General features: G+C 46.7%; 1 protein-coding gene across 1 annotated transcript; it reads right to left on the bottom strand.

Moving 5' to 3' along the window:
* Positions 1–2,411: 2,411 nt before the first annotated feature.
* Positions 2,412–26,752, bottom strand: TRIM29 (tripartite motif containing 29). Its single transcript, XM_077839872.1, has 9 exons — positions 25,895–26,752; positions 18,458–18,553; positions 16,591–16,824; positions 15,953–16,151; positions 14,554–14,637; positions 9,088–9,177; positions 7,719–7,820; positions 6,435–6,511; positions 2,412–2,474 (listed from the first exon to the last, which is right to left on the bottom strand). Exons 1-9 carry the CDS (start codon positions 26,750–26,752, stop codon positions 2,412–2,414), a joined length of 1,803 nt encoding a protein of 600 aa, XP_077695998.1.
* Between the last annotated feature and the right edge of the window lie 566 nt (positions 26,753–27,318).

Raw genomic sequence — 27,318 nt, 5'->3', positions numbered from 1 at the left:
AGAGCCCTGCCTGATACATGATTGCTTTCCATTGGGCGAGAAGGTCTCAAGCAAACTAGGGGTGCTGGCTGGAGAAAGTGGGGGCCTGATTCTTCTCTCACACTGGGGTAAATCAGGAGCAATTCCACTGAAGTCAATGGTGTTACATCAATGTAAAAAATGGTGTGGGCAAGATCAGAATCATGCCCATAAGAGTACAGATCTAAAGTAGGGAATATCATCGAGATGGGCATGAGACATATATACACTGGGTCTCGGGGAGGCAGAAAGTGGTCAGTTTACCTTATTATAGACATAAGAGCCTGTAATGAAATTCAGATCTAAATCTGAGATCCCCCCAAAGTTTGTGGGTTGGTTAGATCTGGGGTTGTGGGAGTCACGCCTGTCTCTTAACAAATACACATGAAGGAAGTGGGAGCATTTATCAGACTAAAACAATCAGAGTGCCTTTCAAGAGCCCAGATGGGGGACATTTTTTGTAAAAAGGCAACCGCTGTTGTATTTGGAAGAGAAGCCAGGGAAATCTTTTTCCTAAACTACCCCATCCCTGGTATCTAGACAATGCATCACTGCCTCTTTCCCCTGTGGTTTGTCTTGTTGCTTGCTAAACATATTATATTACTGTGTGCTGTTTCCCTAGGTCCGTGATTTCGGGACCTGTGGTTCCCCACCCCACCCCCCCCACGCGCTCCTGACTTAAAACAACAGCATGGTCAGTCGTTTATTTTAATATCACACACATGCTACTCTAGCTTTTTTTTTATCAAAGCAAACGGATACCCGAGCCCAACCCCACTCCCACCCAACTCCAACCCCAGCCCCAGCCCCAGCCCCCTTCTCCCTCCCCAGGCCCTTCCTTTCATTTAAAACACGGATATAAAAGAGGAGGCGTTTCAAATATTCTGGAGCAACCATCTTTCAGACTCAGAAGTTTTGTCTGCAGAGTCAGATTAAAAAACAGCACATAGCTTTGCCATGGGGATTAACTACAAAGTAATTTTCAGCAAGCAATAGGTGTGACCTCACTCAACCAGGTGCTGCATGCGTGTGTGAGCGGGGAGCAGGGGTGGGCTGGCTGTGACCCTGAGGAAGGGTTGAACTGAACAAGTCACGAAAAGTAGCTGCACACGCTCGCATCTCGGCTCTGCAGCGACTTATCATTGTCAGAGAGCCAGGCCTTGATCCTGCAATGTGCCTTTAGTTCCAGCAGCAAGCTCCGATGCTCTTGGAGTTTTTCCATCGCTACAATGACCCCTCCCTGTTGCCCAGAGGGAAAAGCTAAGTTGGATGATTGGAACACTAACCGCCTCTGCCCTGCTTTCTGGCTGGCAACGGTCATGCGACCGCTCTGTCCAGAGCGCAGTCAGAAAAAAAACAACCCTGAAATATTACGCTGAGCAACAAAAAAATTAATTCCTGATCCAGAAAAAAATAAGGGAACCAAAATATATAAGCCAATTTTGTTTGGGGGGGGAAAAGCGGGGGGTGCCCACCTAAGACATCTAATCAATCTTCCATTAGTGGGATGGATTTTCCTTTTCTTTTTCAATTTGAAGCGGTGGCCGGGGGCGGGTGGGGGGGGTATGTTAATGGGATGTAGAGCCTTTTTGCCATCGATTGGGAGCCAGCGCCGGGGAGGAGTGACGGGAAGCGGTTACAGGCTGATGCTTCTTTGGTGGCCACTGTGAGATGGGTGGGTGGGACTCAGAGCTGTCCTTAGTGAGGAGGTGGTGTCCAGCATGTGGTAACCACTGGACATTGGCAAGGGGAAGCCCAAGAGTGTCTCCATAGAGAGGCCAAGGATTGAGTGGCTCACAGAGACAGAGCTGCCCTTTCCACTGATGGGGGCGGGGTCCCTACAGATTAGGTTTGAGGCAGGTGGATGGAGGAGCATAGACAAAGCATGGCCTGCCAGTTCCCGGGATGACCCTGCCTTTTAGATTCAAAGAGGACTTCAGACTCCAACTTGGCACCTTTCACCAGCTCTACAAATTCATTCAACGACGACTATGTGGTCGGGAGAGCAGGAAGCACATGGTATGACACTGTGGAGGGGAAGGGCTCAGTGCATACCATATCCAAGATCCCACCTTCCCCAAAGCACCTAGGAGAAGTAGAGCAATCTGCTCTGCAGGCAGAGGAGGGTGTTGCAAGACAGGGAATAAGAAATCTACAAGGGTTGTACTTGTTACAGTTCTCCAGGGCTGCAGAGCTTTCAAGGAAAATATAAAATGGCCCTGGGATCGAATATGAGTTGGGAAAAGTCCTCATTTCTTCTAGCGCCGACCACCCAATCCAGCCTCTCCAGAGATTAGAGCAGGAAGTTTAATATAGTAGCAGGTTCATATGTGAAAATTCTTGGTTGGTTCTCCACTCCTGGCACATCTGGCTTTTCCCATGGACAGCGGGATTCAAGGTGCCTCATTTGAAGTGATTCCGTTGCCTTTGTTGACGTAAAAGGGACGGTGGTGTGACTGCAATGGAGAATTTGGGGCATGTGAATTAAAAGGACTGTAGCTTGCAGTCTGTCCTTGACTTACACTCAGTTTGCACTGCCTCCACCATCTAATTAGCCCTCCCACATACCCCTTTCACCCAAACTGTTATATATTAACAGTTCCAGACATTTTTGTAGCAGTGAGACACCACCCATTCCCCTTTTTTGGAAACTGGAGCCGCTTGACTTATTCATTGCAAACTTAGACCCTATTCTCCAACTGCACTCAGGCTTCGGGTGAGTTTTGTTCTGAGGCAGAGGGTCTACACCAAGTATCTGCATTAATTAAATCCCACGTGAGCCCTCAAAATAGGACTTAGGTAGTACATGTGTCTGCTGCCAGCCCTCTGGACAGGGCTGAATTTCACCCTTTGATTTTTGTATGTAGCTCTTCATTGCTCAGAACTAAAATTGTGGATGAACTAAAATTTGAATCTATAGGATGCTCACAAACGTTGACCTGTGCACTGTGTGTGATGGGTCAGCTAAGTTGCATGGTGTTTTTCTGCTCCCTGGCTGGATGACGCAAAGCCCTTAAATGTGACTGTAAGGAATAACCATTGTTAAATAACCAGTGCTGTTGTCGGTCCTCAAGTCCACATGTGAATATAGGGTTCTGTGTAAACAAAACCCAGTTTGTGCGAATATTCGTGAATGATAAAGGGGCAGGAACAAAGCTGAACTTGAGCATCTATTTTACAAACTTCCCCCCACTCTATGCATTGCTGCTTTCAGTTGTGCCACTTCCCATCAGCATCTAACCTAGTCATCCTGCTGTTACCACCAGGATGGTCTGGCCATGTTTACCCCTGGGAAGAGTGTGTAGCAAAAAAAACAACCTTGGCTGGAACAAGGGAGCTTGCAGCTCTTGTAAAACACAACAGCCACATTATGGGTTAGTTGTACTAGTTGGTTGCAACATCCCAGACAAGATCTTCAACTCAGAGCCACCTGTATTAGTAAAATCTACCATGACTTCTCTGCTGTGTGTAACTGCACCAGCTCAACAGGTCCTCTGAATTACCTCCTGGAATGCAGGGCATTGTTTATGGAAATTACCCAAATGCCTCTGCTCCCAGCAATGTTGCTGGGCCCTGTGAGATCCACTCCAAAAATATGCTGATGTGGCCAGAGTACCAAAGTGTCAAAACTAGTGCAGCCATGAATATGCGCTAAACCAGCACAAAGGTAAATGAGCAAATCAGCCTTTTCATGACCTAGATGCCTCTGCTTAGCATAGGCACAATGGGGTCAAAGCAAAGGCAGCCTTGGTTTTGCTTCATCATGATATACTGACCTAGATCCAGATTGTATTTTGGGAAGGGTTGGATAGATAGCTAAAAGGACTGGTTTGGGCTTATCTCTATTAATCATGCCAATTAACATCGCATACACTATGCGATGATGAGCATGAGATGGATGGATGGATGTAACATGTCCATCCAATCCTGCTGTTCAGACCACACTTCTAATACCTACTGTTCAATGCCCTCTTGTGTGTCAATTCTATTTGCTTTACAGCTCCAATTTCCAGCATAATTAAAGAAAGAAGAAAAGCTCCCCTTTAAATAACTCTCTGAGGGCCGGCAGTTCTGGCCTCCTGGAGCATTGCAGTCCGGTGCGTGAATTAATATTTACAGGCCTTTTAGAAGGTGGATTACTTAAATACATATTTAAGGCTATTTTAAAAGCCAGATTATTGACCCAATAGACTGTAACAGCTCCTACAGAGCCACGGCAGTCCAGAGCGTGTGTATCTGTTTCGCAACTTTTTAGTGCTCATATAAATCATCTGGATTGTTTGGTTCAGGTCTATCTGGTGAATATAAGCCATAAAAATAAAATAGCCCCAACTACTATATGCATGCAAAAGACATCCAAGTGTTTACAGGGAGGAATCTACCCAGACTGTTGGATTAATAACAGGGCACTAGTAAGGGTGTGAATTGCCTTCTTGGAACTGGACTGTCACAACAGGTCCATGCCCCCTGTGGGGCTCACTCCTAGTAGACAGTAGATCTGCACTCAGGCTCATCACTGTCAGATGGAACTGGAAACCCCATTTCTCTAATCTTGCTTCCCCCATTATAATAATGTGCTATAGCAGCAACTTCCTGGTCTCTCCTAACTTCCCCTACTGCAGGGATATCTCTTATGGGAACATTTTCCCAGCATGCCTTCCTGGGTTGAGTCCTTTAAATTTGGCAGAGCCAAACAGCTGTCACCCTAAAGCAGCCATTTTGCAAGTGGTTGCTGTATTCTTCTCTTCTAGCTGGTAAGTGTGCTTAACTCCTATGTTTTTTTCCCTTTCTAATTCTTAAGGCAATGGCACATTCTTACAAATGCATAATAATTATTAAAAGATAAACTTTCTTTTGGGAGGGGGAGAAAGGGTTCTTTGTGCATTTAATTTAGATCTTGCAAGATGCTAAGATATTTCAGTGCTAAGGGAGATAAAGGAACCAGGATAGATAGGTTCAAGTAGGTTTTTATGTGATCAGTTGTTTTGCTAAGGGCTTGCTAATCCAGTATGTTTTTTATTTAGGAATTAAATAAAATGGCCTTGCACCTTCTGTAGTCCAGTGTTTCTGATTCCTGTGAATTGAGATATTTTGGTGTTTTTGTGAAGCCCCAGCTCCTGGAGTCAGGCTATTACCTAAGAATCTCTGCTTTTGTTTTGTTGTTGTTGTTTTTTTTAAAGAAAAGTAAGCCTCTAGCCGTCATGGTTTCAAGGAAATCTTGAAAACATGAAATATAAAGGCTCAAAAAGCAGAAGGCAAGTAAAAAGAATCAGCCCCAAAATGTACTATTTTTAAAATCTCTTGAGTTTTGGACAGCCTGACTTGTGAGATTTGAACACATGGGGTTGGTAATACTGGTATTTGTTTAGACCAGTGGAAAATGGGTGCAAAACATGACCACATGGGTCTAGGAGTGTTTTATGACTACTTTGGAGTGGTATAAATGATTACATAAGGTACAAAGTAGCAATGATTTGGGCCCACTTTTCATAGAGACTGATCCTTGATACACCCCATCAGGCTTCAAGGCTGTGTGATCAGTATGTGAGGTAGTCTTATGCTCCGCTCTGTGGTGCGCAGACTCCACAGAATGTGTTTTCTAGGCACCATAGCCCACACTTATAATAGGTGACCCCCATGCAGCAGTGTATTAACGCCTAGGCCGACAAGGCCTAGGCCTAGAGTGGCAAATTTGCAGGGGCGGCAAATTTATAATAGCAGCCAGAGGCGGCTGCTTCCCCTGGTGCCAGTTGGCACCCTCCACCCCCAGTCCCGCCCCAACTCCATCCCTTCCCGGTCCCCTTCCCCAAATCCCTGGCCCCGTCTCCTCTCCTGAGTGTGCCTTGTTCCCCCACTTCCCCCCTCCTTCACGAAGCTGTTTCGCGCACAAGCCCTGGCAGGGAGCAGGGAGAAGCAGGACCCGGTGGCACGCTCAGGGGAGGAGGTGGAGGCGGAGCGGAAGTGAGCTGGGGTGGGAGCTGCTGGGGGCGGGGGGGGGCGGCAAGTATTTCTGGGCCTAGGGGTGGCAAAATCATTAATCCGCCACTGCCTCCATGCAGTGAACAGTAATATTGCAGAATTTAAGCAACTGTGGCAAAGTCTAGCCTGGAGCAGATTTCCATTTAAAGCCCCAAAATTAAGATTTGAAATGGGGTTGAACCAAAACCCTGCATCCAAACATTTCTGAGCCAAGGGCAGGTTTGGAATCTGATCTGAACCATGCAACTCTGCCGATCTCCCAGTAACACGGGAGGTGACTACGAAAAATAAGAAATACTGTCACAGGTGAAGTCAGTCGCTGCCCCTTCTCCAGATCCAAAATGCCCCGAAAACTCCCAAAGTCCTGTGTGCTCCCATAGCAGTTCCTTCTCTTGCTGAAGCCCCATGAGTGCACAAGTCCAGGTCTTATCACTTACCAGCATGGACTGCTTGGAGGATTTCCATGTCTGCGGCTGCACCTTTGTCGCTTGGTGTCTCACTATTGCAGGGTAAGCTGCGACAATACAAACTAGCTAGTTAGGAGCAGTGATGGGGTTATGATCTGCTCTGTGTATTACCCCCTTCTTGAAAGCACCATCGGAAATTACAGGATTAGAAAATACATATAGTTAGGAATCCTATCGTCTACCACCGAAATGCTACCACTTCTGGGGTGGATTGCAACATCTCTTAGAATAGTGGCACCACCATTCAACAGTTCAGGGAAAGGGAGTGAAAAAATAACCTATCCAGTTAAAATGTCAGGGGAAATTATGGAGGCAGAATGTCATTAGCCAAATTAAAGTTAGGCCAAGATACCAGACTAATTGCTCTAACTCTTACAAAGAATGCAAAGGGATTTTTAATTACTGCAAAAAATCAAGACCTTGGATTTACAGCTTAGCCGAAAGATGGCATTCCAGCAACCCTAACCATAGCTTTTATCCTGAGCTCTCCCGTTCATTTATTGGCCAGGCCTGACTCTGTTTAGCAGAAATTGATGCAATCGCAACTCTTGGCAGTAGCCAGTGAGGAGGAAAGGGTGAAATCCTGGGTCCAGTGAAGTCTGAGGCTAGAATTTCACCCTAAAAGTGCATGTTCCTCTGTTTTAATTCATGGTGATAACACTTTTCATCAGTAGATCTCAAAGTATTTCAGTATCCCCATTTTACAGATGGGGAAACTGAGGCACAGAGCAGGGCAGTGACTTGCCCAAGATCACCCAGCAGGCCAATGGCAAAGCCAGGAATAGAACCCATGTCTCTTGGGTCCTAACCCAGGGCTCTATCTACTAGACCACACTGCTGCCCACATTATTAAGATCATAAAGGTGTCTCCATTAGGATATTACAAGGAGGGGTCAATGAATGTCATTCACCAGAATCCCTCCCTCCCCCCCACTACTGCCCAAATAACTCCTTTGCTTACCCTTCCCTCCCTGCCCCCCAACAAATCACCCCAAACTGTTCATTAGATCTGACAACCCCAAAGTTTAGCAAAATCCTGCATTGCATTAAGCTACTCCCATAACCAAGCTGGAATGAGTGTTCAGGGGGCCACGTGTGCCATTACTCCAGGCTGCCTTTCACAGGGGGAGCAGTGGAGAATGGGATTAAACACCCCCCTCAGGTCAGTCACTACAGAATCTAACCCCTGAACAGTGGGGTGGAAGGAGCAGATAGAGGGACGTATAAAGCAGCTAAATCCCCAAAGCCCCATACCAGTCTTAGTGAAGAGGCTCCCATCGGACTGTTTGCTGAAGTCACCAGGTGAACTCTGCCCCATCTGGGAGAACTGATACGGCATCTTAGTTCCATTGCCTACTGGAAAAGAGAAGAGCTTATGTTACTTTCGAGATGTTGCCTTCCAGGGGTAAAAGTCCTTATCTGTGTAATCATCAATCTGTATAACAGCCTGGCACCTGCTGGGCGAAGGAAACTGAGATCCCTGGGAATGCAAACAAAGGACTGTTAATTACCCAACAGCTATCTCGTTTAGTTTTAATGGATTCTTAAGGGTCAGAAACGAGAAAGGAGAAGGTGGCAGTCTGGGTTTTATAACGCTGCCTAGGGATCTGAAATCCCAACCTCCTTGGGGGACTTTGAAAACCTCAGCAGGACCCATCAGAGGAAGGGAAGGGCCAGAGCTGCAAATTGGGGAGTAGATATGAGGTGGCCAGGCCAGGTGAGAGAAGGTAGATGTTAGCAGGGTGTTTGTATGGTGTCAAAGCTCTGCATAGAGAGGGAAGAGTCTTTCTTCTGAAAAACCACGGCGCGTGTGTGATGCGGTATGGATGGCACCGGCGCCAGGCCCTAGTAAACCAGTGTGCCACAAACTAGAATCATTAGGCAGACTCCAAGTCTACCAAAGCTCCTTCACCATCAGCCTTTGGGACCCTGGGCAATGCTCAGTGAAGTCATCGGGAGTCCTCACCAGGGCTTTGGATCAGGCCCTTCCTGCTGAGGGGAGTCTAATGGCAGAGCATGTGGTAAAAGGGAGACAATCCTGCTAGCCGTGGAAGAGCTATGAGAAAATGTTAAGAGTATGAACAGAGAAATGAAGAGAGATGGAAGAGGAAGGGCGAGTGTTAAGTCCAGTTGTACCTAGGGACCAACCAAGAACAGGGCCCAATTGTGCTAGGCACTATACAAACATAGTCTGTGCCCCAAGCTTTCAATCTACACAAAACAGAGATGAGGAGAAGGATGGTCTTGTAGGTAAGCCACGGGCCTGAGATTCAGGAGATCTGCATTCTGTTCCTGTGTCTGCCACAGACTGCCTGCATGACTTTGGTCAAGTCACTTAATCTCTCTGTGCCTCGGTTCCCTATCTGTAAAATGGGAATAGCAATATTTCCTACCTTCCTTTGTCTCTATTTGGATTATAAGGGGCAGGGACTCTCCCCAGCTACGTGTAGCACAATGGGGCCCTGAACCTGGTTGTAATGTAGATGATGATGATATAAACCAAATAGAAAAGGTTCAAATAGTGGGATAGGGCTGCCCAAAAGTGTCAGGGTGGCTAAGAGGGCAAGGGTGGACTTGGTAGAAACCGGCGAGAAGCCCTGGCACAGGTGGTAGGAATGAATACCTTTCATTGAGAAAGCAGAGTTACCCATGCCAAGTGTCTCCTCTGCATTTTGGAAGGAGGAATATTCCCACGCTCGGTTGCTGAAACTGGCTGCAAGAGAAGAGAATCCAGTTCAGCAGTCAGCTCCTGATGTCCCAGACCTAGGCCCATGCCCTGGTGTTGCTCCACTAACAGTCGTCCTGACAGACTTAGAATCAGAACCAACACGGTATAGGTGAGGTGAAAGCAAGCCAGAGGGCTCGGTCCAAGCCGCAGAAGAATTGTCTGTCTGTTCTTTTCACAGTGCCCTGGGTGGGAAAAGAAGGGCGGCTTCTCTCTCCCTCTTTCTGAGCTGTGTGAATGAAGCTCCATCAATGTAACAAAAAGCCATCATTAGTTACATTAAGTTGCCCACTCAAGCTTTGTCAGCATGATGATCTTCCAGAGATACCTGCAGGGAGAGGCTGGGACTCTTGCTTACACACACACTCTCACTTCACCTCCACCACCATAGACTTGTGCTTCAGGGTTTCCCCAGCACTTGCTGCAGAGATGTGGGTTTCCGCTGCTTACCTCTCCTCCAAGCAACCAGGCACTGAGGGCATATGCAAAGAGGAAAGGAGTCGGATCTCCGATATGCATCTGCTACCACCCTGTGGGCTGCTCTCATTTTAGCACTTCCATTCATGCTCCTTTCATGTGCTGTAACATCTGCACCGCTCCCAGATACAGGGGCAAGTAACCTCCCTGTCCCAACTTTTCAGATGTGGGCAGGTGGTTTAAACAGAGAGAGAGCTGCCCCTTGCTAGATGAGGGGTTGAGATGGTCACAAATGACTGATTTGCAAATGAATCCAACTCCAATAACCTTTGACCACATCACTCTAGTACCCAGTAGGATTACTTGCACTAGCTGGTTCGGCAGCCTGTCATTGTATATGGTACTGTGGGACCATCAGATTAAGCATTGCATGCTTGCTTCCCTGTAGTATCCTCTAGATAGATCTCTCGCTGCTAATCTGCACATGCACTAAATCATTTGCTTTAGAGAGTGGTGTGTGTGGAACCCCAGGCTGAGAGCCAGGAACTCCTGACTTCTAATTCTAGTGCTGACACGGACTTTGCTGTGTGACCTTGGGCAAGTCATTTCACCTTGCTTGGTTTCCCCATGCGCAGAATAACACCCATGCCACAGGGATTGTTGTGAGGATTTTTGAGTTAGCTACTGCTGCTAGAGCAGGGGTTCTCAGACTGGGGGTCAGGACCCCTCAGGGGGTTGCGAGGTTATTACATGGGGGGGTCGTGAGCTGTCAGCCTCCACCCCAAACCCCACTTTGCATCCAGCATTTATAATGGTGTTAAATATATTAAAAAGTGTTTTTAATTTATAAGGGGGGGTCGCACTCAGAGGCTTGCTATTTGAAAGGGGTCACCAGTACAAAAGTTTGAGAACCACTGTGCTAGAGGGCTCTGAAGCAGATGACTGTCCCTGTATTTAGCAAGTGCTAAGGGGTTCCCTGTGGTGCCCAGTCACAAAACCCCTACTGGTAAAAACCTTTCTCTGAAAACTAATTGAGGGGGGTGCAAGGTCCCCAGCACTGCATCAAGAGGGGGTGTCTGTTCAAACGCAGGGAGAGATGCACTGAGATGGGTATCGAAGGAATGTACAGGTTTGATCACTTGCTGTGAAGTTATTAGTCATGAGGAATAGTTGTTTGGGATCCAGCCCTCTTTCCTGTTTGTAAATCCTTTATGAACCAATCTTGCTGTCTGCAAATGGCTTTACTGCATGTAGCTCTTTGCTGAGATCTTTGGACAAACAGTTTTGAACCGCCCTGTGTCTTTTGGGAAGTATTCACTTTCTCACTCTGTGCTGTTTGTTATTCTTCAAAGTAGGTGATTTGTTGCCTAAATTACATGGTCTTGATTTTACTCCCTCATTGGCTGATTATAACAGAAATAGCAAATGATTGAGAGCAAATACCAACTAAGGAGTAGCCTTGGTAGGGAACGAATCCCCTGTTCTTGTGCCAATCTGGGCGCTGTTAGGGCAGCAGCTGCTTCTCCTACAGTGTGTACACGCAAATAACAAACCACCAAGGAGTGGCTGAGGGCATTTGTGTGAATTCCAACCATGGCTCTGCAGCATTCAGCCAGCTCTGTGCACTACTCATCTGTGACTCTCATATGGTTTATTAAAGTGAGTGTCCCATTGACTTCAATGGGCATTCTGTGCAGTTCTCCATATAGCGATAGACACGAGAGGCTCAATCTATTCAGCTTAACCAAGAGTTGGTTAATGGGTGGGACTTGAACACAGTCTGTAAATTCCTACATTGGGGAACAAACGTTGGATAACGGGCTTTTCAGGTTAGCCAAGAAAGATTAAAACATGATCCAATGACTGAAGACTGAACCTGGACAAATTCAGAATGGAAATATGGTGCAAATGTTTCACAATGAGGGCAATTAACCATTGGAGCAACTGACCCAGGGTCACGGTGGATTTTCCATCACTGGCAATTTTTAAATCAAGATTGGATCCTTTTCTAAAACATCTACTCTAGGTCAGACAGGAATTAATTCAGGGAGATCCTACGGAGTGTGTGATACAGGAGGTCAGATTAGAGCCCTGTTCCTCAAAGGTATTTAGGAGCCTAACTTCCATGGAAGTCAAGTGGAGTTAGGTGCCTAAATACATTGAGGAGCTGGGCCTAGATGATCAGTGGCCTTATAATCTGTGTACAACAGGAGAGGGCCTACCTGCCAAGAGAGCCCCTCTACTTCAGCCTGGGAGTGGTCCCTTCTTCAGCACCTGCAGAGGTTGCTGGCAGATACAGGGGGGCGTTCAGGAGAGCTAGATCTTTGCTCCCAGCCAGGAGGCAGTGTAGCAAGATCAGCTTCTCTTTGCTCCCCAGTAAGACAAAGAAGCAGGGGTTCTCCTCCAGCCTGGAGTAGGAAGGGGAGGTAACAAGTGGGGCGCACATTGGACTGCAGCTCTGAACCCCAGTCTTGTAGGTAGTAATCTCTATGTTCCAAGAGGATTAGCATAGCGGAGCTCAGTGACACTGGACAGAAGAAACTCAAGATTTTTCCCCTCACTTCACTATATCTGCATTCTGTGTGCTCAAATCTCATGCTTCAGCCGCAGTAGTCAGGAAATATCTATCCCCACCATTCTCTCTGTGCAGCGAATATTTCGGTGCATTATGGGGAATTTTCACCTCCCTCTGAAGCATCAGGTATTGGTTAGACATGATCTCGGACTGCAAAATTCAGATCAAATTTTAAAAGCCCCAAGGCTGAGAGGGGTTCAGGATCCAGGTTTTTGATTTTGACTCATCTCTAGAATTGTCCACTGCCAAAGGCAGGACATTCGGCTTAACAGCCCAAAGACCTGGACCTGTGTGGTAGTTTTTCTGCTTTGAGAGGGGGTGTGGCTGACTTGCAGCCAGCTCTGGGAAATGGGGAGATGGATTCTTTACATGAACTTTGGCCGACAGTCTAGCTTGTCCAGAGTATTTCCCTGATAGGATGAAACCTGTAAAGACCTAAAGCAGCTGTGTCATGACTGCAGCAGCTGTAACTTAGAACCAGGGATGGTTTGGATCTAGGTTCCTTTTTAAATTAACCCACCACATGCAAAATAAAGAAGCCTTCAGAAAATGCCCTTCTCCAGTCTGACAACCAGAACTTGATCCTTGGTTAGGCAGGCTAGTAGGGAATTGTGCAGTTGTGTTGGGCTGAGGAAGAGGCAGGCCCTGAAGCCTTAGTGTACCCTAGCAGCACTGCTGGGATGAGTTCTAGAGTGCTACGTCCTTGTCATTCACACAAACACATGTGGGAGCCAATAAGGCAGCTGCTAGGGAATCCATGTATGGGCTGAAATGGAGGAGAAGAGAATGAGCCTTAAAGGAAAAGTGGGAATCCAGACAAATGGATCAACGTTGGCATTCACATGGCACCCTTGTAAAACCCAGCAGGTGATATTGCAAAACAGGGAAATGCCATTGTTAATTACAGATAGCAGCCACAGGCCTACACTCTGCCCACATCTATTTGTGCAGAGCAACAGCTGTAAACACTGGGCAAATCCAAATGTGGTTTTGGAAACTCAGGAAGCAGAACCTGAAAGGTGACAGTTCCAAATGTCAGATCTATGGGAACCTTAAATATGTGGTTACCATTTTCACATATCTTCTTACTCTCTTCTTGCCTCCTTTTTATTTATATACATCTATACTGGCAACGAATTCTCGACTAACCTGCACTGTGAGGTCATTTCTACCAGACACAATGGTTGTAGAATGCTACTGATTCAGGAGGGTAACAGTTTATACCTACTTTGCATTTTCTTTGTGTAAGTGACAGAACAAGGTGCAAGGCAGCAGCCCCTTGTCCTCACTAGAGGCTCGTCAACACAGGTAGTTACACAGGTGTAAATTTATACTGCTGAACCGACGCTAACGTAACTCGCCATGTGGAAACTGTTCTAGGGTTGAAAGTGACATTTTTCTGGTATCGCTTAAACAGCTTCAAAATCAACCTAAGCTGTACCAGAGAGAGCCACTTTGCATTCTGAAATAGAGTTTTACCAGCATAGCTATATTGGCATACTTAGATCACTGTTGTTCTGTTGCTCAGTTTCCCCGTGAAGGCAAGCCCTACGCTAAAAGGTGTGCTTGTGTAAATCATGCTCGCTAACACCTTTGTGTAGACAGGTAAAGTTTTATATTTTAACATGTGCTAGCTGGTAGAGGATGAACATTACCAGCCAACACGTATTGAAATACTTGTTTTGTTAAAATGTGTAATAATAATAATACCTAGTTCTTATACAGCACTTTCCCCCCATCCATCTTAAAGTGCTTGACAAGAATCGTCATTATCCCTAATTTATACATGGGGAAACTCAGGCAGCGAGCAGAGCCATGATTTGCCCAATGTTCCCCAGCAATCCCTTGGCAGAGCTGGGAGTAGAACCCAAGTCTCCTGAGCTTTCCTACACGTTAGCAGGTCGAGGTAAAGAGCTCAGCCTGCTAACTCATGTTAAAACTTCAAACTGCCCCGTCTTCGCTCGGGTTTTACTTCATGTTGGCTAAGACAAGGTAAGAGCACATCTTTGTCCGAGGGAGAGAAGCCCTGAGCCCTTCTGTGCTCCTACAGGTTTCGCACTGAAGCATGTAAACATTCAAAGCCGGTTACCCTGGCCAGCACCTTGTCTGTTGCCCTGTTTCAGAGAGTGCAAAAATGTGTCTGTGTTTTTAGGCTAGACAGAAAACATGGGGCCAGATCCAGACCTGGCATGAACAGTATGAAAGGGCTGAATTTGCCCAATTCCAGGATGGTGATGTGAAAAGTAAGTGGTCAGAGGAAGCAAATTACAAGGCATATGTTGCATGTCTGAGTCTTATCTGCCATGCTTTGTTTAGAGGAAGCCCAGCCGTGGCAGACAGAGAGCTTGAGAGAAAAGGGTCAGCCACGGTACCTTTTGGAGTCAGGAACATGGAGAATCTCTTCACGTTGTCAGGCTGGTTCCAATCGTAGTTGTTGAGCATGTAGCGGTGATCCCCTGGAGAAGCGGAGCAAAGCCTGGGTCAGCAGGAGGTAGGACTGAAAGCAGCAGAGGCGAGAGGGGTGGGGGTGGGGTGGGGCAGCATAGGCCAGGGCTGTTCCCCTTTGGTTTCTCCCTAAAGGTCTGAGGAAGGCCATTTTGCCCTTGCAAGATGGATCCTTTGAAAATAGACTTCCTTAGTTTTGCAATTCCTACCCAGGGCTCTTTGGAATGCCCTAGGAATGGGGTGAAGTGATGGTGGCTGTACAGCACAAAGCTATCTAAGTGGATTTGACTCTAGGGTCAGGACCCTGTGCAAAGAGCCAACACGAGGCTTACGTGCCGCTTACATCTGACTTCAGCTTAGTTGTGAGGCCTTGAGTGGAGTGTGAGCCTTCTGCTAGCTCTCTGCAAACAGGTGAATTTGACCCAATGTTTAGTTTTAGTTACATTGGTTTGACTCTTACATTAGTGACTAGAGTTGTCTTTTTATTTGCTCTGATTTATTTCTGCAGTATTAAAACTCTCAGGATGCTGTTTGAATGTTTTGCCCCTTTGCAAGACTATTAAGCGGGCACCTGTTGTAACAACTAAGAGTAAGCAGAGTCTCTTTGGAGACTGATATTAAATAGGTTTCACTCCACTAATATATTATTTCTCCCGGTGAAGTTTTTAACAATGAAAGATCAAACGGGTTGCAGGTGAGCTTGTTGGGTTGATTCAGGGGAAATCTGTTAATTAAGGCCAATAAGTAATTGTAGAGTTATTTCCTTGCAGTCACTAGATACAAACTCTGTCTTCTTTCAAGTGTAACTGTGGCTTGCAGACATGACAGCTGTAAAGAGTTTTTGGATTACCTTAAATAACTTTTCCCAACAGTTTGAATACCTTTGGACTCATTAACCAGATTCTAAGCAGTGTCCATTAAACTATTGATAAAATTTTCTAAAGTGCCTGAGATTTGTAAAGATATTTAAGCATTGCTACAATCAGTGTTGGAAGGCCTAAGTCACAGATGGCAAAGTCCAATTGTGTGTTACACAGGAGGGCAGACTAGATGATCACAGTGGTCCCTTCTGGCCTTAGAATTTAGGCTCTTGAATCTTCAAAAGTGACTCAGAAGCTTAAGTCTGTTGACCTTTGAGCTCTGACTTGATCACTGACTTTGGGTCACCTCCTTTGCTGGACTCTGGGAAATGGGCACAGCTGGCTGGAAAATTTCAATGGGGAAAAAAAAGAAGGTTGAAGGTTTTTTTCCCAAGGAAATACTGTGACTCTGGATATTAACAGAAAGCAGAAAGAGGGAGGGAAGAGCAACTCAGGGAAATGCTACCATTCTCCATATGATTCCTCTCTATGAAGTTCCGGCTGAGGTCTGCCTTGCAGATCTTCTCCACGTGTCTCATGCAGACGTTCAGCAGATCATCTCGGAGGAGCCCCATCGACGGGCTCATGGTGTCCCCGTCCAGCAAGACGCTGTAAGTCGGGAGAGACGGCGGGGCGATATAGTTCCTCATCATTGCGCCAAATTCCTGCCAACCCAGAAGGTGTGGAGGTTAAAGTACCGAGAGGCTGGAATGCAGAGAAGGCTAAAGAGAGATTTGGGTACAGGAGAAGTTAGATACAATGGAGATAAGGGCTCTGAGGGGGCTGGGGGATGTTAGATTTCAGGAGAGGTATCAGGGTCAATCAGCTAAGATTGTGCATCGCTCATAGGCAATATGGTATCATGTGAACTCCCTCTGAAATTGGGTGAAAGCCTTGGATACCCTGCTCAGCTAGCTGATTCCTGCTTATGTCAGGGGTATGTCTCCAAAAAAACAGACCCTGACATTTCACAGCAAGATTGCCAGCCGGTATCAATTGACCCCATTCTGTTATGCCTGTGGCACCAGCTGGATCATCTGCCCATCAAAGGTATCCCTTTCTCAGTAGAAACAGGAGTGGAGGAAAGATGCAGCCTCGATTTACCTGCAGGAAGAGAACGGAGTCGCTGATCTGATGTATCTGCTCCCTGGTCTCCTTGTCCTCCTGCAACAGCTTTGCCCTCTCTTCTAGCTCCTCCACAATTTCTTTTATGTTCTCCACCGCGGTCTTTTCCCTCTGGTCCAGGGCAGCCTTCACCTCATCCCGCTGCTTCTCCAGGTCGCGGACCAGCTCTTTGTAATGCTGATCCACGGTGGCTTTCTCGTTGGTGGTGAAATTCTAGTGGGGGGATATAGAAGGTGCATGGCATGAGGCTCTCGCACCGGGGACTCCAGCAATCGAACACAACCGCAATGTAGATTCAGGAGAGGAAGAACAGCATGATGTTGGAGGCAGACATCCCTCCCCAGCACCTCCAGCTATTCCACACATGGCCAGGCCCCTTCATCCCGTTAGGCAGCATTTGTGCATGCAGATCCCCTATCCTATCAAAACGCAAGCTGGAGAGGCTGAAATCCTAGGCTGTGTCGGGAGAAGTGTAGCATGGAGACTTCTTAGAGGGTAAATTCTCTGGGTTAGGGACCCTGCCTGTGTTTGTGCAGCACCCAGCACAATGGGGCCCTGACCCTGGGTGGGGTTTCTGGGTGCTACTGCAAAATAAAGATTCATCAGTGTCACTTAAAGGGAGTCACTTACTAGAATGAAACTCTTGGGACTGAGGCTTGGGGGGTGGCAGAGCATTCTTAGCAGCCAGCCCATGGGAGCAGAGATCCTAACCTAAGGTCTGGCCACGCTATAAAAGTTACATTGGTATAACTCTATTTGCTAGGGTCGTGTTCTACCAGTATGGCTATAGCATTATTACTTCTAGTGTGTATGCAGTTGTACTGATATAGCTTATATATACTACACTAAGATGCACCAGGAGAAGCACTTTTGTACTGGTGTGAATATGTCCACACTTGGAGGGTTTTTGCCATGTTAACTATACCAGTGTAGTGACAGTAGCAAACATTTCTAGTGTAGACAAGCCTATGTCCCTTGGACTTTCAAGAGAGTCCTAGGTTGTGAAGTGACACTTGAAAATAAGTCACTTAGGCCCATGTCCTCAATGGTATTTTGGTGCCTAATTCCTTCTGAAACCAATGGAAGTACCTAAATACCTTTGAGGATTGGTCCTTTGGCCCTTTTGAAATTGTGTCCCAGAATGACCAAGGATAGCCCCATGTTCAGGCCGAAGCTTTCTAGCTTGGCTTCCCAAAATAATATTAAAGGAAAAAAGAAAACCAAGGTACAGTTGTGGAAGGATTGAGAGAAGGCAGGATTTCTTGTTGACTGTACATAATTTGTTGGGCCTGGTGTACAGGTAGGGTATGAATTATGTTGGCCGATATTTACATTGGTCCCCTCCTGTGGATGTAGATATACCAGTATAGTGTATACCCTTTTCCATACAAAAATAAGCTGTATCAGTATCAGGCACCTTTCTATTGGTATAACTTGATCCATATTGCGGGGGCTGAATCATTTTAACTATGCCAGTATAGTTGAGCCAACCCAGCCTTTGGAGATGACAGCTGGATGGAGAGAGAGCACCAGTAACCCCAGGCAAGAAAGTAACAAGGATAATCATCTAGCAAGTCCATCTTCTGTGTTCTTGGTCTCCTACAGGGTGTGTCATGAGAAAATTGCAGCAGACACCATTCTCCCAGACTTAGAGCGAGTGTGGTTGATCAGGTGATAAGAGAGGAGTGGAAGGAGGGAGAAATGAGTGTGATGTGAAAATATGAACCGGAAAATCAGAGCACGGGAAAAGGGGGCAGGCAAGTATGAAAAACACTGGAAAGCGTGTGGGTGGGGGGGGGGGGAGGGAACATTTGGGGAAAGCCAAAGAGAAACGTCCCATCCTCACCTTGATGCGATCCTTCTCCTTTTGCCACTTATCCACTTCATCTTCTACCTCTATGATCTTCAGCTGCAGCTGCTCTTTCTGCAAGGAGAGCTCGGCCTGTGGGAGGGAAGAGAGGGGGAGACCTGTGAAATCGAGCAGCGTATGGCCTACTTCAAAGAGAATTTCTGCTTTTACTTATGCATTTGGCCCTGAACCATAATGGCTGGGAGCTACAGGCTCCTGGCACCACTTCAATGGAGATCATACCCTGGCAGCTGGAAAAGATCCCAATGCCTTCAGCTGGGTCAAGAGATGTGGCTCCCTAAGCAAAGGAAGCAGCAGAATCTCCTGCTTGGGAAGGGTGGGATTGCAAATGGTACTGCTTTTAATCATGCTGGAGTCATTAGCTAGAGGGCAAGAGGCTTGTTTCAAAATTCAGCTGGGTATGAAATGAAGGGCCCAACCCAGGGCGTGTTTGTGCAGCCCTAGCAGTTTTCATGTAATTATGGAATGACGTTTGATCAGTGTTGCAACCAGGGGATGACGCCCCCGGCAGGAATTCTGTTTAGACAGGACTGTGGATTAATTTGCTCTTAGTCTAGGGTTTTAATGTTCTCATAGAGCTGGGTGAAGGCAGCAAGGGGGAAACAAAGGGGGTGCGGGGATGACTGGGAACATTTGCTTCGTCTAAATCCGCAACTTTCCTTTGATACCTTCATGAACCCCTTTTATTGGCTTCTCACGAACATTTGTACAACTGCTTTATTTGTTGATGAGAATGTTCATGTAAAGAGAGAGAGCCCGAATACCTATGCAATTACAGGTTTGTGTAACCCACCTATCAGTGTTTGCTGTGTTTCCCTCCACATTCTGTCTTCAAAGGGTGAGGTTGGGATAGTTCCCACCTCTAGAGCCTAGCGCAGGTTGTAGAGATACATATCTTTAGCTCTGGAGGTCCCTAGTCCAGTCCCTGGATCAGCCAAGATGGGTGGCTATCCTCTTTGCACAGCACAGTGAATTGCATCCGGAGAATATGTGTGGCTATTTCAAGGTCTTCCATGTCTGGGTAATAAGGCTGGGTTTACACTATAACTGTAACCAAGTCAGGGAATCTGGCTGTAATGCTGGTGTGCTTACGATATGATTCAGTTGGGCTGTATCCCATAGCTAAGCTAAAGCTAGTTTCAAAGATGCAAAGTACCTTTAACTCTCGCTGGCTCCGCTGGCAGCTGGGGTCACTCACTGTGTATGTAACCCACTCTGTCCCCGTTTCTGGGGTACTAAGTTGGGCCACGTAGAGGTGATTTAGCTGCTACAGCTGTGGCTAACAAAAGTAGATCTTCTAGCTACTTCTAGCAATTTCAACCACCCTTGTAACTAGGTTCCCTATCTTAATTATAGTTGTAGTGTAAGTAGGATCTAAAGGTTTCAGTCATCCAGTCGCGTAGTGGAAAGAGTACCATGTGACTTAAGAGATCAGCTGCACAACATAAATAATGCACATGGCAGAAAGTCAGCCAAACAAGAGCAACCAAGCTCCAGCGAAGGAAATCTATTTTCTAGGTTCTTACACTTGTGCCCATCACCATAGTATCAGAGTGCCATCTTGAGCTTGGGCAAACCACAGCAGCTTTTGAGACCCATTGATTCTAACTGTCCCTCTTTAATAAGTCCGTATTTATAAGGGGAAACATAATTTGCCAGGTTTTTTCCCCATTTAAAAAAAAAATCCAGCCACTCCAATATATCTCAGCGGAATTAAAAGTTGCATCCCTGTTTCTCCCGCAAAATCTCTCTCACAACAATCTTTGCTTGTTGGTATCTGTGATCCTCTAAAAGGGTCCCCCAAACCATTTTATGGTTCCTAGGTCCAGGGAGGTCCCTCTGGGCTATTGGACTGTGACCAGCCACATAGTCATGTCCTGGAGTTCCAGGTGTACAGAGGTTGGAAAACAGACATAAGCAGGTTGAATGGCTGGGGAAGGGATGCGTCTGGGGCTTGTTCACCTACCAGCTCCAGCTCACATACAATGAGAGGAAGAAGGGGGATTGGCCTCAGGAAAAGGTACTATGACAATGCGTGGGGGGCTATACAAATATCTAAGATAGAGGAGATTTTGCTCAGAGCAGGAAGGTGAAGGGATGAGACTTAATTCCTTGATTTGTGTTTAGGGAATAGGTTACCCGGAGCAGCCTATGCTGGAACAGTCCCTGACCACGCAGCAGCCTTCCTGAAGGCTTTCTTTCTCTCCCTCAGGCTGTGCAATATCATATATGTGTCACAGTCAACCATTGGTGCAGAGGTGGGACGCCATGGGATGCGAACCCTTTGGATCCAAGCCCCATTATCCTCGAATAGCCAGCCCAAATTCAGAAATGAAACTGAACGGCAAGGGGTTTATGGTTAGTCAAGGAAAGAGTTGGACTACGAAGGTGGCTTTCTCGTAAGGGTTATTGGTATCATTGTCAAGAACAAGATCTTGGCCATGTGGCTGAAAAGCAAGTGACAGTGTGGAGGGGTTTAGGTCTGCAGGGCACTGGGGCTTTCTTTGGGATGGATCGACCCTTTCTGAAGGGAGGGGGGGACTGGATAGAAAGCACTGTCAGGAGAATTGAAGCTGATGGATGGATGGTGGTGGCGATGATCCTGAATTTTGATGGTACTTTTTATGAAAATGGATCCCAACAAGATTTCCCCAATTATTACTAGCTCATTGTATAAGTTATAATTATCCCTGCCTCCAGCACTGAAATGCAGCTGCCTCTGGGGAGGAGTGAGGCAGCTGTTTTAACAAAAACCACTTCTCTATGATTTAGAGCAAGAATACAATTTTTGGTGTAAATCAGAGGCAATTTAGGTAGCCAGAATCTAACTATTGTAGATATCCACACGAGATATGGCACCAGGGCCAAGAGCAGATGGGAAAGCTTACGAAGACACCAGCAAAAGGCAAGGAAGATGCAGATTAAATCAAGTGGATTGGTAGCGGGGGAGAGGGGGTAACTGAAGCAAATTAGAGTGCTCTGTGGAGAGGTAATTTATAACAAGGATGGAAGATGCAAAACCTCTTCACAGAAAAGAACAGGGAAAATAATTTAAGGATAGGCTGGGAGTAGAAGGGAAAGAGAAGGAAATGTGAATACAGCATAACTAGTGACAAGAGAATTAAAAGATCTGAAGACAAAGGTCCCAATTCATTAGTGGGTAAGAACCACCCACACTGGGTCAGACAATTGTCCATCTAACCCAGTGTCCTGTCTTTTGACAGTGGCTGATGACGGGTCCTTCAGAGGGAATGAACAGAGCTGGACAATTGATTGAGTGATCCATCCTCTGTTGTCCACTCCCAGCTTCTGGCAGTCAGAGGTGTAGGAACACGCAGAGCATGGGGTTGAGTCCCTCGCCATCTCGGCTAATAGCCATTGATGGACCTATTCTCTCTGAGCTCATCCAGTTCTTCTTCCAAGCCAGTTAAGGGTCTGAGCACATCCAAGCACACAACCAGAGGGTTTGGGGAAAGGTGCCTCTTTGCTGCCTTTATTCTGGGGCTACCTGGCAGGCCGGTTTAGCATCCAGTGTAGATTAAAGCAGCCTCAGGGCTGGCCTAAATTCCACTCAGCTGCTTGTGGCCCAAAGGGGCTATTCTGGCAGCTGGGAATAGCCGGAGCACAGTGAGGCTTCAGCCACCCCCACACCTATGCATGGGAGCAGCCTTACAGGAGGGATTTTTAGGATATCATAGAGACAATGTGCCAGCTCTACACCACTTAGGGAAAATTCCCCTGTGCTGAAAGGCTTCCCCAAGGTCCAGATTTATTGGCTTTGCTCTCATACTGCGCAATTTTTTTCCAATAGTTTAAGAACCAAACAGTGGGGGGGGAATTGGGTCAAGCTCTCCCTCCCATAACGGTCTGCAGAATGCAAAGCTTGGAGAACCCCTGCTCAGGTTACTCCTGGCCTCACCTACATTGGTGGATTTGGCCCTGGTTCCTGTGTGACTGAACTTGCAACAACACAAAATCTTAACGAAGAAGCAAAGTTGCTCTAAGCAATGATGTGCAGCTTACCCAGTCTTCAGGTTGTCAGTAACTACACCTGAGCAAGGTGTGCTGCCCTCGAATACAGTGTCTGCATTAAGATCACATCTAGGAGAGTAGCAAGACTTCTCCAGTGGCTGAAACCTCCACTGTACACAAGGTCTCATAGACAAGCCGAACCAAAACCTCACCTTACATCAATGGGGGGGGGGGGAAGCTCCTCCATTGTGTGTATCAGTGCACTGTTTGCTCTGTAGCAGACAGTCTGTAACAATACAGAAAGGGCCGTGAGTGGAAGCACCATCAGAATCAACAGTCAATTTCAAAGCCTTGTTCACCCCTTTTAAAGGCGTCCCCTTTAGAAGCCACTTTGTTGAAACGAGCAACGCCCAGTTCCAGTCACTGAATGTCAGTTCTCAACCACTTCATTAAACCTGCTGTACAATGTAAACTTTTCCTTAAAGGGAAAAGAAAAAAATATCAAAGCACTCTCCACTAGATATGATCTGACACACAGAGTATTAAGGCTAGGGATGGACGGTAATGCAATGCTATTTACAGATCAGTGGTTGTTGGGTATTTCCGATGCGTCCTTGCTTGAAAACAGGCCTACAAAACTGGTTGTGAACTGAGTGTCTCCTTTTAAAATGCTGGGTGTCATCTGTGCTGCAGAATTCTCTTGGGGAATCAGTTCTGTGTGTGTGCATTTGCTATCGGCAGCCATCATTTGCCAATGTTTTGTACTGCTATCTTAGCTTTATGATTTGTTGCTTTTTAAACAGCCTGGCCCTGAGGATGTGTTACTGTTTGTTTAAATCTGTAGCAGGAAACTAACCAGGAAGGGGCCTTGTGGACGTTTTAAGCAGATACTCAGCAGTGTAGCAGAGGGAAAGACAGGGAGAGGCAGGATGGTCTGGTGGGTGGACTGCTATCCAGGAGACCAGCTTTCAATTCCCTGCTCCACCACAGACTTGCCTGTGTGATATTGGGCAAGTCACTTTGTCTGCCTGTCTGCCACAGTTTCCCATCTGTAAAATGGGGATAACAACATTGCCCTACCTCGCAGGGGCGGTGTGAGGGTAAACGTATTAAAAGGATTGTGAGGTGCTCAGACTCTATGGTCAGGGGACTGTAGAGGTGCCTACAATAAGGAAAATACAGTTTGGTACGTGAGACGCTGGTGCGTCTTACTGTGTTTTCAGGCATTCAAAGCAATCAATAGGATCAAGTGTAACGGGAAAGAAAAATAATGCATATGGGATAAATTTCAGTGGGTTCCAAGGCAGGAGAATCCCTACAGATTTCCCCTGTTATTAGATGATGATGAGCAGCAGAAGGACCTGATTGTATGTGGGAGGTTTCTGGACTCCAGTTTGTGGTGGCCTTTTAATTCAAGTTAATTAGCTTCCACCACTCACCAGCCATTATAAATACTAATATAGACACTTTCCCATGTTCCTTTCTCATTATGTCTCAGCCTAGAGTGAATTAACCAGCACCAGAAACAAACGAGTAACTACAGTTGAACTAATTGATTTCCAATTAATTCACGTTCCAACATGGCCAAAACCTGTAGTCTAGAAAACCCTTGTGCATGTGAGTGATTCATATCGATAAACCCCTAAATCCTTTAGGCTTAGCAGCAATGGAAACAACAACAGTTCAGGGATGTATTTGAAGTCCTGTTTGAGTTCCCCAGGGGCTCTGCCGTGGCACTAATGAGAGCCAAATAAATAGCCACAGACAGGTATGAGAAATCAAATAACATCACTTAAATCCTGAGTGAGGGGGGAGGCTATCTTTCTGCCCAGTTGTGGTCACTTGCTTACAATCAGGATGTTCTAGGTCCATTGCGCAACAGCAAGGATACAGGGCTGCTTGGAGACCTGAGTTAATCAGAAGTGCTAGAGAGAACATGGTGGCCAGTGTTGTAAGGCAGAGAGCAGAGATTAAGTGGGGACCTCCCTGAGATCAGACATGATGTTAAAGGGAACAGGGGCGATGCAGATGCTACAAAGCATCAAATGTAACAACGAGGCATGAAATTAACCTGTAGACTGAGAAAGGCCTTCAGGGATTTAGATGGGATTTCTTTATACAGAGAGTTGCTGAGATATGAGCAAACCATCACTTAGGCTGGTTTTAAAAAGCAGCTAGATGAGGACAATGTTGCAAGCAAGATTACAAACTGCATATGAGAGGATGGAGATTAGATAGACTTCCCTTCTTCACCATTAACATATCTGATCATTCTAGGTTCCCTGGGAATCCCCCTTGCATGCACTTAACTAAAAAGGGTAGGCAGTTTCCTTTTGCTCGGTCTTGGGAAGAGTTAAACCAGTTCTCTGTGTTTAGTGTCACTGAAGAATTCTCAGCAGCTCTGTCCATATTGGAATTTGTATTGTCCTGTTCACCATGGTATCTGAGGGGCTTCCCAATCCTCAAAGGAAGGATGGGTTTGCACTTAAGGCACAGGAATGAGATCTGGGTTCATTTCCTGACTCTGCCACAGATTTCCTGTGTGACCTTGGACAAGTCACTTGATCTCTTTGTGCCTCAAGTCCCCCATGTGTAAAATGGGGATAATCAACCTTTCTTTCTGTCATATCTATTTAGATTGGAAGGTCTCTGGGCAAGGACTAGCCCACACAGCACCTAGCACAATGGGGCTCTGACCTCAATCCATGCCTCTGTAGTAAGCATACCACATCCACGCAGCAAACAGACTGTAAACAAAGGTGGGAAGGTCTTTCTTTAGCCCTTACTTAATAGTGAGGGTACTACACTCTTTTGCAGACTCCCTCTCATTAGGATTCCAGCCCTACAAGCTTCTGTACTTGCGAACGGCTCAGTAATAACAACACTTGGCATTGACAGTGCAGTTTTTGTCTCAGCAAAGGAAGGGCCAGCATTGTTGTCATCTCCACGGGGGGAAAAAACAACCCCAGAGAGGTTCAGACCAACCTTTTCAAAAGTGGCCACTGATTTTTTGAGGACCGCCACTTTTGGGTCCCCAACTGGAGACACCTTGAACCCGAGCCAGGCCCTACCTGACTACATTTGCGTACCGAAAAACTGAGGCCTTCAAAATGTGAGGTTGCTCTTAAAAATTTGGGACTTAAATGATATGCTCAAGGTCACACAGTGAGCTAGGGGCACAGCGGGGGCTAGAACCCAGGTTGCCCCACCCCCATCCCCAAGATCAGTCTGCTAGACCATATCAGCACCTTACTAATGTCATCTAGTATACCGGCAATGTCTGGTCAAGGACACTGTGCATGCTTCACCCCCCTGTGTAAGTAACTTTATACCTAGACATTCTTTGGGGTGGGGGGATTTGCGGGGTGGGAACAGAACAGGGGCTATCCACTATTTAAATGAGTGGAAAGAATGATGGGAACAGGCAGTGGGGAGCGTTACCTCTTTCCCCGATTTCTCAACCTCCACCGTCACTGTAGTGTGGTTCTTGTGCTCCTGGAACATGCAGAGGTAGCAGATGCACATCTGGTCTGTCTGGCAGAACAGCTCCATGGTCTTGCCATGCAGCGGGCACTTCCTGGCTTCAAAGTCCTTGATGGGGTCCAGCAGCTGGTGATCCCGGAAAGCCGCCCCCTCCAGATGGGGCTTGAGGTGCAGCTCGCAGAAGGAAGCCTGGCACACCAGGCAGGACTTCACTGCCTTCTGCTTGTTATCGATGCAGGAGTCGCACAGGACCTCCTCTAGCTTCACCCGGGGTCTCGACCCGGACACTCTGTTGGTGGTGTTGTAGCTGGGTCTCTTCAGGTCCCCTGTCTCCACCAGAGGGAGGGAGGGCTTCTTCAGATCCCCCATCTGCCCGCTTGAGTACCCTGACCTCCTGCCCTCTCCTTCACTGGAGAAGAAGGTCTTTTTCGACTCTGCCAAGAAGAGCGGTTTCCTCAAGTCCCCTTTGTCTACAAAGGAGATGGGGGGCCGACTCACATCCCCAAGCTGCACCCCAGGGTATGATGGCTTCTTCCCATCCCCTGAATCCATGCTGAAGTAGGTTGACTTCTTCTCGTCTGACTCCACAAACTGGATGATCGGCCTCTTCCAGTCAGTCCCTGAGTAGATAGAGCTTTTCAGTTTCCCTGTCTCCAGAGAAGAACTGCCAGTGTTTTTGGCATTTTCCTTCTCACCCCCACTGGGACTGGTGGACTTCTTCAGCTCCTCTCCATCTTTCTTAGGGGTGGACAGACAAGTCACATCTTCTTGGTTCCCAGCCACGCCATTTGTCCTTGCGGCACACCCTGTTTCCATTGTGCAGAGGGATGAATTGGCCTTTCTCTACCCTTGCTCCTTTCTCAGCCCTCTAGGCACGGAGCAGATCTTTGGCCAACTGCTCTTCTCTGTAGAGCAGGCAACCTTGCTGGTGGTTGGGTCAGCAAGGAGTGGAGGCAGAATGCAGGAAAGCCTCTGCCTAAATGACACACCTTGAGCTGCTGGGAGGTGGAGAACACCAGAACTATGCTGGGTAGAGTAAGAGAGAGAGATGTTACAAAGGGATCAGAAGCCACAGCTGTGTGATTAATTATACAAGGCAGCCCACACCCAGAACATTCTTGCCTAACCAGGTTTTGGGAAGAAGGATTGTTTATATCCTTTTTTTAAAAAAAGAAAAATAATTTTGATTAAGACGCAGCAACTGGTTCTGCAGCTTGTTTCGAAAATAATTACTTTTTTTGCCATCAGGAGCTGAGCTTACCTCCTTGCAGATGTGGGCAGGGCAAGAGAGTGTGAGGTCAATGACATCGGCTTTAACTGGGTCTCTCTTGTGCACTCGCATGTAATACTCACACACAAAATAAGGTTGAAATTAAAATGAA

Source organism: Eretmochelys imbricata, chromosome 22 (genome assembly GCF_965152235.1).
Source record: "Eretmochelys imbricata isolate rEreImb1 chromosome 22, rEreImb1.hap1, whole genome shotgun sequence".
Taxonomy (NCBI): Eukaryota; Metazoa; Chordata; order Testudines; family Cheloniidae; genus Eretmochelys; species Eretmochelys imbricata.
This window is presented reverse-complemented; position numbering and strand designations above follow the sequence as displayed.

Excerpts from the sequence above, each read along its gene's own strand:
- TRIM29 (XM_077839872.1), bottom strand. The coding sequence starts at position 26,752 with ATGGAAACAGGGTGTGCCGCAAGGACAAATGGCGTGGCTGGGAACCAA. Across the intron at positions 7,821-9,087 it reads CTCTGCTTTCTCAATGAAAG|TAGGCAATGGAACTAAGATG; the intron begins GTATTCATTCCT and ends TCTCTTTTCCAG. Across the intron at positions 2,475-6,434 it reads CCTCCAAGCAGTCCATGCTG|TCACACCACCGTCCCTTTTA; the intron begins GTAAGTGATAAG and ends TCTCCATTGCAG.